The sequence below is a fragment of the Corella eumyota genome, chromosome 2, assembly GCF_963082875.1.
Source record: "Corella eumyota chromosome 2, kaCorEumy4.1, whole genome shotgun sequence".
NCBI lineage: Eukaryota > Metazoa > Chordata > Ascidiacea > Phlebobranchia > Corellidae > Corella > Corella eumyota.
Genome location: NC_137491.1, coordinates 19438366 through 19458527, shown reverse-complemented (window position 1 = coordinate 19458527; position 20162 = coordinate 19438366). Strand labels below are relative to the sequence as shown.

Genomic DNA, 20162 nt, shown 5'->3' with positions numbered 1-20162 from the left:
TTTGTGTATATTAGGCTAACGTTAAATCGTGATATAAATCTTATCTTCAAATCGTGTCTGTGTGGTTAACTTAAGAATTTGATGTCTACAATTTTCGAAATCCGATTAATTAAAAGAAAAGCTTCGATTTTGCGAAATGTGTAATGTCAAAAAAACATTAATTAGTTTTTTCCGCGAAATTTAGAAACCACATATTTTTGTAAACGAAGAATTTTTGTTTGTGGTGGTAAGGATGTGCTCTGAAGGTATTAATTGTATGTTATGCTTTATTTTTTAGCATTTTTGAGGTTTAAAAATTTAGATAAACACGTTATATTGTGGTAAAACCTTTTTGAAATTAAAAAAAAAAAAATTTTTTTTTTCGATTTCTTTTTCTAAGATTTGCCTCCAAATTAAACCAAACACGTGACGTTTTAGAATCAAAATAATTTAACATATTTACCAGAAAACCTGCTGTTTTTCCAGATAAATAGTCTTAGTACTACGGCCCACCGATTCGACGAAACTGGCTCGTTTATTATACATACAACCGTTAACACAACTTAATTTAAGGCTGGTTTAAAACTTAACATGGTTTAGGTTGTAATTAAGAGCTTTAAATCTTCTTTGAAACGCCCAATGACATAATAGTTTTATAATTTGGTCGTGTTATAAACGGTTTAATTAATAAGAGATTTTACATTGTATTTTTTTGAGGGAGTGTTAAGTTTTAAGAAACATTTTTTCTTAATTGTTAATTTCAAGTAATTATTCTGTTATTTTTTTGTTAAAAAACAATTAACAAATGTATTACTAAAATCGTAATATTTTCTAGAACGTTAAATTTTTGGACATTTTTTGGGGGTTATTTTGGACAGTGGGTTTAATTGGGATAAGCGTTAAGGGGACCTTTTTTGGGAGCCGCTATATTAAAAATTTTTTTTTTTAGCCAGTATGTTATAGCTTTAATATTTTGCGAATTTAAAGCTATATTTATTTTCCTATCTCGATTTGTGACGTCATTTTTATAGTATTGTTATCATAAATCTCCGCACCTTGTAGCTTATATAGATTTATTTGCTATAAATATTTGATAAAATTTTTTAAATATTAATTTCTATAAATAAAATTTTTAAAACGAAATTTTCATTTGTATTTTTATTAAATAAAAATATGGTGTAATAGTTGATTTTTTAAAGCTTATATTTAATAAATTAAACCTTTTTTATACCATTTTTTATACCATTTTTTTTATATACATATATTTATAAATATTTTTTTTGAATTTGTGATATAAAATTTTAAATTTATTTTGAAATTCTGACTCCTTTAATTTATTAATAAATTTGATTAATTAATATAATAAAAAGGAAATTCCATACGTCAATATTTCACGTTTTTTCACATAATTGATGTTTCAAAAAACAGTAATTAAAATTATTATTAATTATGTCTGTATGTCACGAAAAAAAATATTTTTTAATTTATTAAAAACAAAAAATAAATTTAAGTAAAAATAACTTTTTTAAAACGTCTTATACAAAAATTCTGTTTACAAATTATAAACCTAATTTTTGCGTATGACGTCATAATCACGTGGGAAAACGAATCGGTATTTAGTTTAAATATATTTAACTTAACAACTGATTAAAAGTATCAAAGATATTGGCTATTATCAAGGGACTTATACTATCCACCCTTTTACTACCGGAGTAGGTTTAATTAATAGGACTTCGCGTTTTAAGAGTTAATTATTTCTATATGCTGAGTGATACATATATGTGGTTCCGTTTAAAATGCTAGTTATGTATTAAGTGCTTTTTGATAGTTTAATCTTGGGATTTCAATCATTTTTAATTGATTTGTGGTCTTATAATACTTAATACTTTGATATCTCGATTTAAAAGTTAGTTAGCGAATGTCAATATTAAATTTATTCTAATTTTATATTTTTAAATTGTTTTACTTGACAAGTATTATAACTTCAAAGCTATACGAAGTAATGTTAATTGACAATAACTAATGTGTGTATATACCTTTAATATAGAAAATTCAATTTATAAATTAATAAAAGTGTCATTTTTTAAGCGTATTTTTTGTAGACGTTTTACTATTTTTTTTAAACTTGATTTTTAAAAATTTATTTTACAAAAAAACGAAATTTAAATAGGATTTCAAAAAAAAATTATAAATTTATAACAGAAAAGTTAATTTATAAATTAATTTAAGTGTCAATTTTTCTACAAGATATATGATTTTTTTAAAAGTTTTATTAAATTTTTAAAACTTGATTTTTTAAAATTTATTTTACAAAAAAAAATAATTTGATTTTGAATAAGATTTTAAGAAATTTAGTGGACAATAAACGGGTTTAAATATTCTGTATAAATAACCTAATACAACGTTTAAGTCACTTGACCTTTTCTCAAAGTTGATTTTATTCTTATTTTTGTCTATTTTCTTTTGTTTAGTGTATTAAACATAAACCTGTTTCTTTTGTGTGTGTTACAGTTACCTTACATTTGTTAGCATAGGTCTACGTAAAAACATAAAAATAACCTCTTGACCTTTCGTCCCACGAAAATTTCGTACTTGTTGTTTCGGCCTGTTTTTTTAGATTGTTTTCATAATTTTTTTGACCTCGTAGAATTGCCAAAAAGTCAGTACGTACCTTTATTAATTTAAACTGAAAAAAATACACAATTTTTTATTATTTTTTTGTATATAAATTTATCCTCGATGTGGAAAAGTCGAATGCGCGACTTAAACATAGAGTAACATCAGTTACCCCGACCCAGTCTCGAGTTGTCTTCAACAGTTTGGGATACTATGGATTATAATCGCCTGATAATTATACTGCTGATTAAGAGATAGCTCAGCAGGAGTTCATACCATTTATAGCGCCTTACTTAAGGGCGCTACAGCATGAGAGTAGTGGAGATTGAACCCACGACCCATGCGTGGTGTAGTAAGTGTTCTTACCACTACACCACGCTGCCGGTTTACTATTATGTTTTTCTACTATATTTAGTCAGTTTTAAAACTAAAATCTCACTGTTTTGGTATGTTTATTTTAGTTAACCGCAATCTAAACACAGTTTAAATATTGTTATAACCTTATATATCATAATTTCGTATACTCTTATATTTTAATTCCATATCAAAATATTTATGTAAAATTATACCGACAAAAATATTATTACAAAAAAATTACAGTGTAATTAGATATATGCTTAAACCGGTATATGTAACATACCATTTAACCCCAAATCTATGTTTAAAAACCGCATAAACTGACCCTTTTAAAAGAGTTATTCGATATATAATTATATGGAGCGATAAACAATATTTAAAGTGGTTTTATTATTATTTTATTTATTTTAATTAAAACATATAATTGTACAGTCAAATATAATTGTATTTTGTACAATTTAATTTTTTTAAATATTTATAAATATTCATTTTTATCACATTACCTATGGTTTAAAACCCTGTTACATATATCCAGGTCTACTCAGGTACTTCGTAATTTTGCTGGACCGTATCGTTAGAGCAACCAGCTTATAAGAACATATACAGTGCTCTTATACGCTTAAGTAAACAATCGAATTTTCGGTGAATATTTAGGAATTTAACCAGTACTTGTAGTTACAGGTTTTGTGTGTTTTTCGTTGTCGGTCAGTTACTAATATTTGAGATAGCTTTTTTACGACTTCATTTTTGTTGACATATTTAAAATTATCTTATTGCAGGTATCTAAATATTTTAGTGCATTTTTAAGGACGTTTTTTGCAATGTTTTAAACTGTTTTTTAAAAGTTTTTTTATTTATGTTTTTTGCGCATCAAAAAAAGTTAAAAAAAATAAACAATATATAATATATGCGACAGAAAAAAAATTACAAAATCAATTTAATGATTTAAAACATACTATAAATAATAAAGTTAATATATAGATTTTATAGTATATTATAGCATAGACACCAAACCCAGTATAGATTAAATAAAGATTTAGTAAAATAAAAAAATGTACATTTTGAGAAAAAAAACTTTTTTTCGAAAATAATTACGGAATTCAAAAGTTTCGTTATTTTTTTTTAAATTAAAAATTTTTTCACTAAAATATTTGTTTTAAGAAATTTGCTCACATAATTTACAAACAGTTTAAAATTTTATACACTTGACATTTCTTAAACAACAAAACCTCTTTTGTTTGTTAATTGAATGACCGTCGCTCGTCAGTTCGAGCTATTATTCAAAAGTTTGTTCAAAACCAGTAATTAAGTCGTCTTAACGATTAGATTGTTCTTTTAATTGTTGTTAAGATAATAGCCTATCGTTTTGTAACAGTTCTTCGTTGAAAATAGGTTGTTTTTTATAATTTATTTGTTGTTTTCTAAAGACAGGTTCATCTAAATTTTAAGTAAATAAGTTTTTTGGAAATAAATGTCTTATTTTAGCGAAAAATTTGGTGTTTTTAAGTAATATTTTTTAAAATAAGTTAATTTTATTAAAATATTAATAGCTTAAAAAATGGTATTAATTATTTTTTAATTTTTTTTTTACTTTTTTATTTTTTCGAATATCTTTTTTTTTAAATTTTATTGCCTTTTTTAAACTCATTTGACGTCACTGTTAATTTGTACTCCAACAACATTGGTTTGTTTTTTTAAACTGTTAGGAAGTTTGCACTGGAAGTTAGTTAGTAGTGGCACACCTACACGATTTTGATTTATTTTTAAATTTAATTTCCAATATTTAATAAAATAAAAAATACCGCGATTTCTAGAATGTGATTTTATAATGGGCACGTATTAAGGATTGCCAATTCTTAAAAAAATAGTCCTGCATAATATAAATATTTGTTTTATTTTTAAAATTCTGTTTTTAAAATTAAAATTTTTCCGACAGCAACAATTGAAGCGCAGCGTTTAAAAAAAAACAAAAAAAGCAAAACGAGAGAATGAGAAAAAGGTTCCTTTTTTCTTTTTTGCTTACGCGCTTCACAAAATTTCTTCTCTATTTAAAGTGCACGTAAACAACTGTAAAAGTTGGTGTGAGTAGTCTGCAAATACCAGCAATAAAATCCCAGTTTCAAAGCGTTGTGGTCAGTTATATCATGTTTACAGAAGTCTAAAGACGTATAACTACAGGTTTAAGTTTTAGAGTTAGCGCTTCCAGTATCTATTTAATTTAAGTTATAGGTAAATATAATATTAAGTGCTCATTTATAAAAAAAATCACGTTTTTTGACATAGTCGTTTTCGCTGAAAAACGTGTTAAAAATTAGATAAAAAATCGGTATTTTTTTGCATATGACAGCTACATGATATGTATAAAAACGTTTTAAAATTGTTAATAGGTCTTTTTGATTGAAAGTCGCTGGCCTAGCATAGGAAATACTTGTATAAGCCATCTTATTATATTGACAACTTAGCGGTTACGTGCTGACAGCAAAAATCTTCTTATGAGCTCAATTTTGTGTTGTAAAAATTGAAGTCAGCTAGTTAACACTTATATTACCAACCTTAAGTTAACCTTTAAGTGCGAGTTCAAATCTTGGTCAACGTAATCTAAGGTCTGTAGGTTGTAAAGCACAAACTTTCAACCTATTTAGGTGACAGATTATATGACTGGTATTTACGTTAAGTATTTATCACTTTAGTGTTATTACTATTACTTTGTATACAACAAGCCATGCACGTTGTCAGGTTGTAGCATTACGTATACAGCTTACACATTTTCTAGAAATTTAACGTGATTAATAACACTGTAATTAATGTGCAAGTGACGCGTTATAGATACAGTAAGACTACGTGATCAGATTCAATTTCCGGGTTGAATATTTAAGATTAATTGAAAAGCTTTCTTTTTACTTTTTATGAATGCATGTTACTCATAATATTGGGACGTTTTTTAGAAAGCATATATGCTATATATGAAAGCAACAGAAATTATTTGATTTTTTGTATATAGACAAGATGAGGTTCTTTATATCGGCCTAGTTAGTTTATTTATTTATACAGGCAATAAATCTTTGTTTTAATTGTCCGTTTTTATCAGCGAAACCATAAACGGTCATTATAAAATTTTTGTTTTTTTTTCCGGTTCAGATTTAAAGTTTTATTGCAATTGCTTAGTTTATTGTAATTCCAATCTTTAATTGCTAGCGAGATTTTTGCTCTCATTCCGAAGCGCCGTAAAAAGGAAATTTTAGAAACTTTGTGTTCACAACACTATACGCTTCATTGCCTATTCAAAAGGCTTCGAAAAAAATCGCGAATTCTTGAAAATTTTTGAGTTTTTGTTGTACCATGATGAACGTTATGGAATTCCAAGAGCAATGGCGGAATCGTATGAACGGGATTCTGACAGATTTATTTACACCGCCTAACACAATGGCCGACATAGGCGGAGGGCCCATGTATCATCACCACAGACCTATACATACTTCCATGATAGAACCGCCGATGCATAATCTAAGTCTGAATTCGCATAATGGTTACCACCACAATCAATATTACCCTCAACAGCAGCAGCAGCAACATCAGTGGGAATATAGCCAACGATGTATGTAGATTTTTGTCTTTTGTATCGGAAAGTGATTTTTTTTGAAATTTACGCTTCTATTCATGGGTCGAAAATTAGTAACAGTTTTGGATAAAATATAAAAAATTTAGAGTTTGAATAGCCTAACAATTTTTAGAGCTTTTTTTTAGCATAATTTGGGGTCGTTTAGCAAATTGCATGTTTAAATTTTGACTTTTAATATTTTTTCTATTCCTGGATTTCTTAATTAAGTTAACTCGAGTACTTGTTAACATGAGGTTATTTTAAGCGAATAATTGTTTATCAAACCGAGTTTTCGAGGTATTTTTCTGAACTTCAGGTGCTCTTATTTAGTACCGCAAATTAACGCAAAGCCCCGCGGGCTAATTTTAAATTTACAGAAAAAAATCAACGATTTAAAAATTCTATTTATTAAAAATATGTCATCTAAATATTTCTACCCTAATTCTGTTAGGCACTTGCTTAGATTTCTATCAAAAATTGGCAAAAAGTTACATTCATTGGATAAGTCTTGCGTTTGTTGTTATAAAGGTTTAAGTTAATACATATATATCCCAACTAGTTGGTAATTATAATATAGTAAACCACTAGAACGTTAACGTAGAGTTGTACATGGCAGTTAAGGGTTGTTGTATTTGTTCCCCGATGATTCAAATCTGCTCCAAAGGGATTTAAAACTAATAACTGTGTTTTCTAAGTGCTATCCTATTACTTATACTATGTTTTAAAACAAGCAATTTAAGAGCAAATGAAATAATTGTTTTTAAACTTCATTTTCTAAGATGTTTAAGACTATATTTTAAAATTTTAAATGCATTTTTAATTAATTTTATTTTTATTTTACAAACATGGTTTATTATATATTCAGGTATTATGTTTTTAGAATTAAAAATAATTTATTTATTTTTTGTAACATTTGTAGAACTTAACCAAAATCTAAAGGCCTTTAAAATTTAATTTATTATAAAAAAATCATTTTCTCGTATGTACAGTGTTATAAATATCAACTCCCATACCTTATAACACAACAACACAACTGTTATTCAAACTACAGCTTGCTTGAATTTGATTAATCACTTTGTAAAACCTGGTCATCTATCATGGTTAGCTAGCATCATTATATTATCTATTTTCTAACAACACAAAAAGCTCAGTGTACACCTTAACTTTGACTGTATTTTGGAAAATTACTTAGGCTTAATTTTGATTGATTATTTAGTTTGAGGTAAAATTATGTAAATTTGTGTGATTACTTAATTGGAAAATCTTGATGCATAAAATTTTATCTGCAAATTTTAAAATAATTTTTCACGATTATTTTTAACATTTTTCTTTTAACAGAATAGGCATCTTTCTTTTAAAAGATTACCTCGGTGTTTCTACCAAGTTTTTGCGGGTTTTTAAACTATTAATCACCGTTGAATTTAAGCCATGCTAGGTAGAGCACAATAGCAGATTTTTTAGTTGAAAATTTTTACAAATGACTTGTCAGCGCGTCTGTAAATTTAAAATTTAAGTTGTCATTTTTGTCTTAATTTTTACTCGAAAAACTATCAATTAATGATCATAAAAGCAGTTATTTTTCAACGTATAGCAATTCAGTTACGTATTAAACCTACGTATTTCCGCTGCACAAAAATCCCAAATTCGCTTGATTGCTTTTTACGTTTAAGAATATTTCGCGTCCAAATTTTTACGAAGTATTGCTTCGAATAACATGTAATAATTTACTATTTGGCATAAACAACATATATATAACTTCCTATGTTTGTGTTAAATGTAGAATTGTAGATTGTATTTTGTAGAATAATATGGCAATTTGACTGCTTGTGTTTTTAACTATATACCTGAAAATTTACAAAATGATGTATATTTTTATATGCAATGTAAATTAATAGAATATTATAAAGATATTTTTATATAAAATTAAGATTTTAGGCAATTTTTCAAGGTATTTTTTTCCTATTGACATTTTCAATATAATATATAAATTATTTTTTAAGTGTAAATTCATTGGATTACAATCTTGTTTGGTTTTGATTGATGTTAATAAGCTAAACTTAAATGTCAAATACTTTTCATTAAACTGAACCCAAGGGAGCTTTAAAAGCTTATAAAACCACCCTGAGTATTATTAGATGGTTCTTATGTAACTAACAAAAAGTAATTTATGTTCGTTAAAGGTTATCTTTATTATTTAAAAGCTTTTAATTGAATTGGTATAATATAATATTTTGGGTATTGTTAACTGTAATTTACAAACATTATTACAATTACTTCAGAAGAATTTATAAGTCTATGTTAAGAAGCTATATTAGCTTCTGTTTTTTTTAAATTTTTTAACAAATATTGATATTAAAAATTTTAGTTTTTTTAATTTTTAAGAAAATATTTATAGTAATTCTAATTTTTTAAAAAGAGTTAATTTTTTTATGCCTTTATTGCCTTATTAAAATTAACAAATAAAATAACAGTCTAATATGCTTTTAAAATGCCTTTTGTTAAATAACAATATAATTATTGTCTGTTTGATTAATTTGGCTCTAAACGCGCGCTCTATTAAATCATGTCATATACTAAATCTATACAGACATAACACCATAATTCGTGCTCTATTTAGGCATACTAATTGCCAATTAAAAATGTATTTACGGAGAATTTTTTTTTTTTTTGGTTTGACATATTTTGAAAAATTTTATATTTTAAAAATTAATTATTTTGATAAATGTTTAAAGTTGGAAGGTTAGAAGGTTAACTGGGTATTTTGATAAATTATTTCATGTATTTTTTTTTTGATTAATATACAAACAACACATTGTTTATTGTCTATAATTTATTTTAAATATTTTATATATTAATTTTTACCTATTTCAAATTTTAATTTTTTTTAATTAATTATTTTTTGATAATTATTTTATCTTTTTCACTAAGGTATGACACGTTTTAAAACAAAAAAAAATAAAAAAACGTTCATTAATTATGAGTAATAACTGGCCTAATTAAAAAATACTTAATAACAGTATTGCGTGATATAAGTAATTTATATAATTATATTTGCATCTATTTCTAGCGTCTTTGCGTAAAACGTGGTTTGCTAAATTTCTAATAATCTAAATTTAAAATGATTAAAAACATGTTTTTAAAATTTTGAGCTAATTATTTTGTTAAAAAAGATGTTTTTTTTTAAAAAACTTGGTAATTAAAAGATATTAAAAGTACCTAAACATGTTTACAAAATTAAAAAAACTTTGAAATTTTCTTATTATTTCCGTTCTATGTATATTTTAAGTCAGACAACCAGTTTTCTTCAAATTCTTGGATTTTTCAGTCGCCTTTTTGTCTACATTGCTTTTGGTAAAATGCCAATGTTTTCAAAATAAAACGAATTGGCCAAAATCGTCTCAAGAAACGCAGTGTGTAAAAAATTTGGAAATATCAAAAAATTTATTTTTAAATTTTTATTTTGTTAATTAGTTTTGTTGAAAATGCGAGAATTTTTGACATTAAATTTTGTCACTTGTTCTTTTGGGGATTTTTTACGTAAACAACACTTAGTTATGACGTTATAAAATGCAATTTTAAAGACAATAAATGGTAGAAAATTTTTTTTTTAATTTTTTTTAAATATGTCAATCTTCTTGATTTAATTTAAATTTTCCGCCAAAAATTTTAAATTTGTTTGTAAAATCTGTCAGTCTTGATTTAAATATAAAATCTTTGATAAAAATGTTATTTTTATCTGATAAGTTGACATATAGCGTGCTTTAGCCTGTATGTTTAAAATTTAAATTCAGTTGAGTTTTAGTTGTCAAATATTATGTTAAAAAGGATGTAAACGACATTTTACATCAAATTCCTATAAAATTTTAAAGGAAATTAAGATTTATTTGTATTTTATTGTAAATTGTAATTTAGAAAAAAGATTTTAAAACATTAATTTTAAAAATAAGCACAATAGCTTTTAATATAAATATATATTTTTTAAACTTTTAAAAAAATAATAAACTAAAATTTAATTGCAAAGAAAAATATAAGAAATTAAAAAAAACACCTAATACTATTTTCAAAAAAATTGCCAAAAAAAAACAATTTTTTATTCTTTTCATTCTCCCGCCTTTAATTAGAATCCAAACCAAAAATTCGATCGATTTAAACACGCGTTTTACGCTTGTATAAAGTTGGTTTCAAGTATTTTAAAGTGCTCAAAACTCGGTTAAGTATACTTAAAAGTGAGCTGTGTAACACCTAACCACATTATACTACATACATGCAAGGTTTCAGGTTTAGGGTATAGTTATATTTGTTATATAAAAATTGTATAAATTCCTACATTTTTTGGTTGCTCATTTAGACTAATATGTGGTTTTAAAATGATATGTTTTAATACCATTTTATTCATCTTTATTTTCAAATCTTGTTTAATTTAAGTATAAAGAAATTTTAATTTAACAATATATACACCACTCATGAGGTCGTGGGTTCAATCCCCACTGATCTTATGCTGTAGCGCCCTTAAGTAAGGCGCTATAAACGGTATAAACTCCTGCTGAGCCAGCACTTAATCAGCAGCATAATTGTTGGGCAATTATAATCTATAATATCCCAAACTGCAACAGGCAACTCAAGACTGGGTCGGAGTAACTGTTGGTACTCTATGTTTAAGTCGCGCATTCGACTTTCCCACATCGAGGATAAAGATGTATAGAAAAAATGTTTAAAAGAAACACAATTGCATCATTATAATTTATTTAAATATTTTCTAAACTTTTTTACAAATTTATTTTTTTTAAATTCAATTTAATGAAATTTTCGCGTAATTGTGATCAACTATTATTCCTTATATTCCCACGTTCTTATTATCCACCAACAATAACTCCCTAAATAACTACACGACCGAATTGTTAATACGCTTTATATACATACACCACATAATACACTCTACAACATAGCTGCTGATAGCGGTTTAAATTTTCTTGGTAAAGTTTGAGTAGTATAATAATAAAGTGTGAGAATTTGTATAATAATAAAGTGTGAGAATTTGAATATTGTTTAAATATTCTGTGTAATGTTTTAAGAATTGAAGTTTCTATTTTGGCTTTGGGGTAAACTTTTAGATTAAAAACCTTTTTAATTCTTTTTTTGGCAATATTATTTTATTGGTATACTATTTGACCTTGATAATAGGTCGACTTGACCTTCAAATCTTGGGGTAACTAATGCTAACAGATCCATTTAAGCGTTTTATAAAAGGGGTATCAGCGGGTATCGAACCCGAGACCTTGTTTATCTTTTCTAACCTTTACCAAAAAATTTAAAACAATTTTTTTTTTTTTTTTTAGCTTCACCTGACAGCGTGGGGTTATCGTCAACGGGATCAAGTTATTCGGGGTCAGAATCAGAGGCCAATCAGGCAGCTCAACAATGCCCGCCATCTCCCCCTCCACCCCCCAGGATTTACAAACCCTGTTTCGTGTGCGGGGACAAATCGTCGGGATATCATTACGGGGTGGCATCATGTGAAGGATGCAAGGTAAAAAAAATTATTATGACGTCATATCTAGAGCTATTATGACGTCATATACAGATATTTTTGACGTCATATTAAACACAGTCGTATTTTAGTTTTTAGATTAAAACAAACATTTTAAGTTTTCGCGATGATGTCATAATATTAAATAGTGAGGTCACAACGAGGTTATTGTTGACAAAAGTGTTTATTAATAACGCCCGTTGTTTTCGGGGGAAGTGCGGCAACGGCGCGAGTTATTTATCAACTCGTTTCCTCATCATAACTTCGCAGATGATCGATTGTTTAAATTCGCGTCGTTTCGTCCCCGACAATTCGACCCCCGGCGGCGATCTCGTTTCCGCGGGCGATAATCAAATTCGTTCCGGCGTCTCCGAATTTTTAAATAACTTATATTTAACCGTGTCGAATTATAAAGTAACAGAAATTAGGCGACAAAAATGACGTTTTTAATCGACCACTCAAATTTTTAATCGATTTTTTGCTGTCTAGTCTTTTGTTTCTGCACGAAACTGAGTAACAATAACCTGTTGAATCGACAATTTTCGGTGTTATAAACAATTAGAACAATAGGGCTTTCCATTGTGATATAACAATGGTTTTCACGTGTGTTTTAAAAAACAAAAAGTTGTTAACTTTAGTTTAAGAAAAAAAATTCGAAATTTATTAAATTTTTTTTAAATGTTTAAAAAAAAAGAAAAAAAAACTTGTTTAACAAAAAACTAACAAAAAATCGTTTAGAATTAAAATAATAGAACTTGAAACCTACGAAATAGCTAAACAAAGTGGTTAAAATTTAAAACATTTTTTCGAGTATCGAATTTACCCAAAATTCATTATCGGATTACCCCGCAATAACAATTAGGGGTTTTAACCCAATTAGGTCACCTTTCAAGTGCCACGTAATTTGACACTGGCAGTGGCGTGTGACCTTAGGTCACGTGACGCTTTGATATCGGTGACTGATCACCTCTGCGCTGACGTGTTTTAGGTTAAAAACTAGTAGAGTGTAAACTGTAATTCGATTCGCGTGTTTTGACTGCTTTGTAAATTTACAGCAAAAAATCTTAGTAAAAATAGAAATTTTTAACAAAAGAAATTGCATTTGTTGTTTGTTGGGTATTGCAAGTCATAACACTGGGTATCTTATTTCTTAAACAACTTTTAAATAATAAAACACTATAATGCTGTAGTGCCCTTGCGTAAGGCGTTATAAACGGTATGAACTCCTGTTGAGCCAGCACTTAATCAACAGTAAAATTACCGGGCAATTATAATCTATAATATCCCAAACTGCCACAGGCAACTCGAGACTGGGTCGGAGTAACTGATGTTACTATATGTTTAAGTCGCGCATTCGACTTTCCCACATTGAGGATAAAGATATATACAAAAAAAAATATTGGCCTTAAAAACTAAAGCCTTATTTGACTCTTATAATGCATGTTAAAGAACAATGTGTTAGGCTGGCGTTAGTTGAATATATTGTTTACAATTTTTTTTTTATTTTTACTTCACTTTATAAAAGGGTCTTTTGTTTTTTTTTTGGTTATATTAAAACAGTTTAAACTGGACTATAAACTTTGTTTTTCTATATACTGTTCCTATTTAATACAATTAAGTTATTTATGAATTAATTCTTGTAGAAAAAATTGAATAAGAAAATAATCTTTTCCTGATTTCAATATTATTAACAATGTAGTTAAATTGTGGTTAGTTAATTTTGGAGAATTATACCCAGTGATTTTGTTGTTTAAATTTAGAAGAAAATATAAATTCGTGTTAAAACTTTAACGAGCGCGTAGTTAATAGTTTTTTATTCGTAATCTGTTTGAAAATTCTTCATTGAAATTTAACCCTATCTCAAACGACCGTAATATTTATGTCTTAACACCTGACCGATTTTCACTCATTGAACGACGTTCCGTTGACCCCATGACGTCACTTATTACGTCATAATTCGTCGGAATTTAGAATTTATTTTCGGCGAATTTATTTCAAAATTTAAATTTTATTTTTTTGTAGGCACTAAGGTGGTAATCTGTAAGAAATTGTATTTAGAAATATTAATTTAAACAAACATTCATAAAAGGGTTAACCACAACCGTCTGAATTCTTTAAAATAATAATTCTATTCTATTTTATAACGTTATAAAATTATCGGGTCGTAATGATCTTTTAAAATGCGGTCAAAAAATGACATATTTTTCAGATATTATTTTTCTGAATATATTTTAAAGCAAAAGGGCTAGGATTAGCTTATCACCATTCTAACTTAACATTGCTTAGGTTTTGTATAAGAACTCAGCCTTTAATTGAATTAACATTTTAAACTTGTGTTAATACGATTTACACTTTAGATTTTTCGTTTCAAAAATTTTTTTTTTTTTTTTGACGAAAAACGGTTCCAAATTTGGTCATTTTTTTGCGTTTATTTTGGTTTGGAGTTAATTAAATCCGAGTTTTATTTTCGTCTGAGTGATTCTTGATTGGCAGAAAACAGCAAACCATAACCACAAGACTTTAAAAATACTTAACGAAAATTCCGAATAAGGATTGTGTACGTGTGTAATTCAAGTATTTGTGTACACCAAAAATGCATTATTGTAAAACTTAACATGTATACAATAAAAAAACATAATTTTTACAAGCCCACATTTTAAGATAATAAAGTCTTTTTGATATTCTTAACATATATATAATATAAAAATGAAAGAGTTTAAGTAGTTTTACAGGCATAAAGTTTAACATAGTGTGTTCTTTTCAATATTGCATATGCAGTTTGCCTAATTAAATTATAACAATTATTATAAAAATTTAGCAAAAGTGTTTTTATTTTTCAAAGTTTAAAGCTATATATATATACACAAAAAAACGTTGCAAAGTTTAACCTTTTTTCCCATTTTTTTAGGGTTTTTTCCGTCGTAGTGTACAAAAGAATATGCAGTATACATGCCACAGAAACAAGCAATGTTTAATAAATAAATCAACCCGAAGTCGGTGTCAATATTGCAGATTTCAAAAATGTTTACAAGCTGGCATGCTAAGAGAATGTAAGTAAATTATCGTTATTTAAAAGGACTGTATTGCTATTGCTATTTAACAGTGTTGTAGTTAGCAAAATTGCTTAAAAAGATGATAAAGTTAAAGACCTTAAGTAATATGGTGTAGTGGTAAGAACACTTGCTACACCACACATGAGGTCGTGGGTTCTATCCCCACTGATCTCATGCTGTAGCGCCCTTAAGTAATGCGCTATAAGCGGTACGAACTCCTGCTGAGTCAGTACTTAATCAGCAGCATAATTATTGGGCAATTATAATCTATAATATTCCAAACTGGCACAGGCAACTCGAGACTGGGTTACTGATGTTACTCTATGTTGGAGTAACTGATGTTACTCTATGTTTAAGTTGTGCATTTGACTTTCCCACATCGAGGATAAAGATATATACAAAAATTATATATATTATTCTTATTTTACGATGATAAGAAATCTCTTTTTATCACATTATAAAAATCTTTAAAATTTCAGCGGTACGAAACGACCGAAACAAGAAACGCGGAAAAGAGAAGGACTCGAAGAAAAACGAGGACGGGAACGGGAGCCCGAATTCACAGGACGAAACGACTTGTTCGCCCGAGATCGAGAGTTTGATCAGCATGGTCGCCAAGTTTCATGTAGAAACCTTTCCTAATACAACTTCGCTGAACAAATATCAAGTGGTAAATATAATTTTTTTTTTTGTGTATAAAAAATGGTTTAAAGCGCTTAAACCTGCAGTTTCGAGTTCGATTCCCAATCTAGCCATTTCGATAAGACCTAAATTTTAAAGTAATGCACACAATTGCGCATTGTATAAAAAAAATTGTGCATCTCTATAAGTTTAACAATTGTGCGCATTACTTTGAAATAATATATTTACATTTTAATATATTTTTATAATAAGAAAGAGTTCTTAAGGGCTGTGTAAACATATATTTTTAGATCTACGAATGTTGTTATTTTTGTAGAAATATACCTGGGTATTATATAAGATTGTCGATCGATATTAATAGAGTTTATTATCAGATTTTAAATAGGATTAAAGTATTTTGGTTTAGTGGTCATTATTTATTGGCTTTTAGTTTTTGTTCTGTAAGTACTATTAAGTAAGGCATAGAAATTTAAATTTTTTTTTTTTTATTTAGTATTTTAAATTTTTTTTTTACTTTTTTTTTTCGTACGTAAGTATTTTGGTATAGCGGTAATTTTTTAATTGGTTTTGTTTGTTTGTTCTGTAGGTACTATTAAGTATGGCATAGAAATTTTTAATTTTATATTTTTTTTTGACTTTTTGTTCAATTTTTTTTTAACTTTTTTTGTTAAAATTTTTTGTCAGAATTTTTTAACCTTTTTGTTCAATTTTTTCCAATTTTTGTCAAATTTTTTCCAATTTTTGTACAAAAGTTTAAATTTTTATTGGTTTTTAGTTTTTGTTGTATAAGTACCATTGAATAGAGCATAGAAAAAATTATTAGAATTTTTTTAACTTTTTTTGTTAAATTTTTTTCCAATTTTTGTACAAAAGTTCAACTTTATATTGGCGTTGTTCGCTGTCAAACAAACAACTTAATTTCCGACCGACAGGACCCTTGAATAATATCAGGAAATTAGTTGGACGTTTTTGTAAAGGTCACCAATTGTGTAGTAGTTGTACTACATGACTCAATTGTGTTTAACCTCATGTTATTTTTGTTGCTTATTTAACTGATAAATACAGTTTGGTAATTCATAAAAAATTGGAACCATTTTTGTGAATAAACTAAAAACAGAAACGCGTTTTTTACTAATAGTTTTATTATATTGTACGTAACTACAAACTTAATAATCAAATTGGCATTTTACTGTTTTAAGTAAAACTTTACTAACACTAGTTTTGAATTTGTAAATTTTTTTATTATCTGTAATTTGAATAAAATATTTAATATTTTTAGCCTTCTGGTCCCAACGGCGCCACACCGCCATCTAACGGACCCCCGACCGATAAAAAATTATGGGAAAAATTCGCCGAACTTTCGACCAAATCGATCGTGAAAATTGTCGAGTTCGCCAAGGGGATTCCCGGCTTTCAAGAGTTTACAATTGCTGATCAGATTACTTTGTTGAAGTGCGCATGTCTGGAGATTTTGGTAAGTTTGGAAAATTTCAAGAATTAGTTTAAATATTTTAATTGTCGTAATATAATCGCAACTCATAACTTACATTTGACCGCACACCACAAACGGCAGTTTTATTTATGTTGAAAGCCTTTAAATTGGACATATTGTCCATCAATCTTGATTATATATAGATTTCAGAACCTTTACTCAGAGAATAAAAGAAAAAAAATGAAGAACGATGTGATTTTGCTTATTCTTTGTATAATAGAGTTTAGTGGACGATGTCTTATATATATATGCCTTAAAATAAATAAAACTGCCATTTGTGGTGAATGCGTAAATTATTGCGGACAAATATTAGTTAAAATTTGCGACCATATTACAACAATTAAAAGTTATAGGGCCGGCTTTTAACTTGTACGAAATGTTGTTAACCAAGTTTTTTTGTTTTAGTTTTTGCGAATTTGTTCACGATATTCGACCGATAACGATTCGATGACTTTCTCAGACGGTTTGACTTTGAATCGACAGCAAATGAAGATGTGTGGTTTCGGTCCAATCACTGAACAAGTATGTTAAACAATTCTTCAAAAATTTAGTTTTAAAATTGTATTTTTTATTAATATTTAAATATTTTTTAGGTGTTTTCGTTTGCTCAGTCGTTGTACCCTCTCGAAGCGGACCCAACTGAGATAGGGTTACTTAGTGCAATATGCCTGATAAGTTCAGGTAATTATAATATTTAATATACATAATTATACAATTATTGCCTTACAAAAATATAAATAATATGTAAATATATATATTTTTTTATTTTAAAATGGTTGAAATTTTTTTGCAAAGAATTTATTTAAATTTTGATTTAAATTTTTAGATCGACCTGATTTGGAAGAACCAGACAAGGTGGAAAATCTGCAGGAGAACTTGGTCGAAGGTTTGAAGTTTTACGCCCGGAAAAGGAGACCTGACACCCCGCAAGTTTTTCCCAAACTTATTCTCAAAATCTCCGATCTTAGAAGCATAAGTTTAAGAGGTAAAAAAAAAATATTAAAAATTTTCACTTTTTTTAACGAAGTTTTTTCTTTTTTTTATCAAATATTCACTTTTTTTTACTTAAATTTTTATTTTTTTATTTTTTATCAAATTTTCACTTTTTTTAACAAAAATTTTTTTTATCTCTACAGGAGCAGATAGAGTTGTGACTGTGAAAACAGAAATTCCTGCTGGAGCAATGCCACCTCTTATGTCTGAGATGCTTGAGAACGATGAAACCGAATAATTAAAAAAGGCTCACGTCATAATCACAATTTGTGACGTCATTTTCCGAGTTTTATAATATTATTATAAATGACTTAAGATAAAATGGGGTCGTTTAACTTTATTGCGCGTCTATAAATGACACACCTGTACCCTTTTACGTTTATATGACGTCATCAATAAATGACGTCATTTGATTTTTCGTGCAATGTGCTTCGTATAAGCAAGAAAACTCTCACGCGCGACGGGAAAAATTCGAGTTTTTGGTCTTGCCATTTTGTTCGTAATATTACACAAAACTTTGCTTCTGAAACGCTTGCAAATGTTGAGCCATCATCATGTACCTCTTCCTGCCTTGAACTTGCATGCCTGCCTCCTTGTTAATTAAAACTCCTGTTCTTTTTTTTCTGGGCTGGAGGAGATTTCTGGAATAGTTTTTTGTTTAAAGTTCTCTGGAATTTTAGGGTTTTTTTTGTCACGTGCCTTTCTAATGACGTCCTCACACTTTGATTACGCCCGCAATAGCAGCGACGTCATTCACACCTGGGTCGCAATCCATGTTTCACATCTACTCAAATATTTGGTGACGTCACATAACTTTTTTTTTGATGACGTTACATTTTAATGACGTCACATTCTACAACAATAGCTGATGACGTCACATTTTGAACAATATTTCAACAAAACAAATTGCATGTGTATATTATTTGCCGATTTTTTTTTCTGTCACGTGATCATGTGACGTCATATCATACGTCATTGAAAATCTTGAGCTGCTTATTCAATCTGGAATATTGCCAGTTCACTCTATTCTGTATTAATATTTTTTCGTTACAGCGATTTTGTTTTAGAATACGAAAGTTATAATAAATATTATTATTCAACATAAAAATTTTTGTTTGTATAGAAAGGTTACAATAAATAAAACAATTGGTTCACGTTAACTGACCGTACCCAGATAAAACTCATAAACACTACGTACCTCCCGAATCTACTCGTATAGCTTGTACGTAACTCTCCTACGCAACGCCTTTTTCGTTTTGCCAACCCTATCTAAGTTTGTTGTGTTTTATCATATGAGTCTTTAAATGTATATACCCTTACCCCAATCCTATCTTAGTTTGTTGTTAAAAAACATTGTACCTTTACAATGTGCGAACGTTAATTTATAGCTGATGTTTATTATTTATTCGCATAGGCTACATTGCGAGAGAGCTGAGCTATCTCGTAAATATTACGTAACTCCTAAATTCACTGGTTTTGAGAACGTAACCTTTTTTTGTTGAGTTACGACAGTTAACGTGAACCAAACAATTAAATAACTATATCACGGTAAGGTTTTGCGTTTTTTAAATATTCCATTCGTTATTTGGCGATAAAGAGCTTTGATTTTAATGAATGTGCAATAGCAAACTACGGGTTAAGATGAAATTGTAAATCCATGTATTTTAGTGTATGTGATTTTATTATCTTTGGTGCGGCTCGAACCCGAAACCTTTAGGCTCGTAGTTTGCTGGCATGACCGCTTAACCACACTTCCGGACGTTATCATCTTTAACAATATTTTGAGAGGTCATTTAAAGATTTTTTTATATGGTGTTTAAAGATAAGTTATATTGGCTACCATAGGTGGGCACAGTTAACTAAACAAGTAACTTTGTTAAATTGTAATTCGTTTACACAATACAT

The 20162-nt window shown here is 27.9% G+C and overlaps 1 protein-coding gene across 2 annotated transcripts in view; it reads left to right on the top strand.

The window, feature by feature from the left end:
• The window catches only part of LOC145743945 (retinoic acid receptor alpha-A-like), a 41260-nt gene extending 21901 nt beyond the window's left edge, over positions 1 to 19359 (top strand). For both annotated transcript variants that reach the window (XM_082562022.1, XM_082562023.1), the window contains 8 exons: positions 11887 to 12077; positions 14986 to 15127; positions 15610 to 15800; positions 17052 to 17246; positions 17670 to 17786; positions 17858 to 17945; positions 18091 to 18249; positions 18401 to 19359. In XM_082562022.1, the coding sequence (XP_082418148.1) occupies positions 11887 to 12077; positions 14986 to 15127; positions 15610 to 15800; positions 17052 to 17246; positions 17670 to 17786; positions 17858 to 17945; positions 18091 to 18249; positions 18401 to 18495 (1178 nt within the window). In that variant the 3' untranslated portion in view covers positions 18496 to 19359. The remainder of the gene's footprint in view (positions 1 to 11886; positions 12078 to 14985; positions 15128 to 15609; positions 15801 to 17051; positions 17247 to 17669; positions 17787 to 17857; positions 17946 to 18090; positions 18250 to 18400) is intronic.
• The last annotated feature ends 803 nt before the right edge of the window (positions 19360 to 20162 follow it).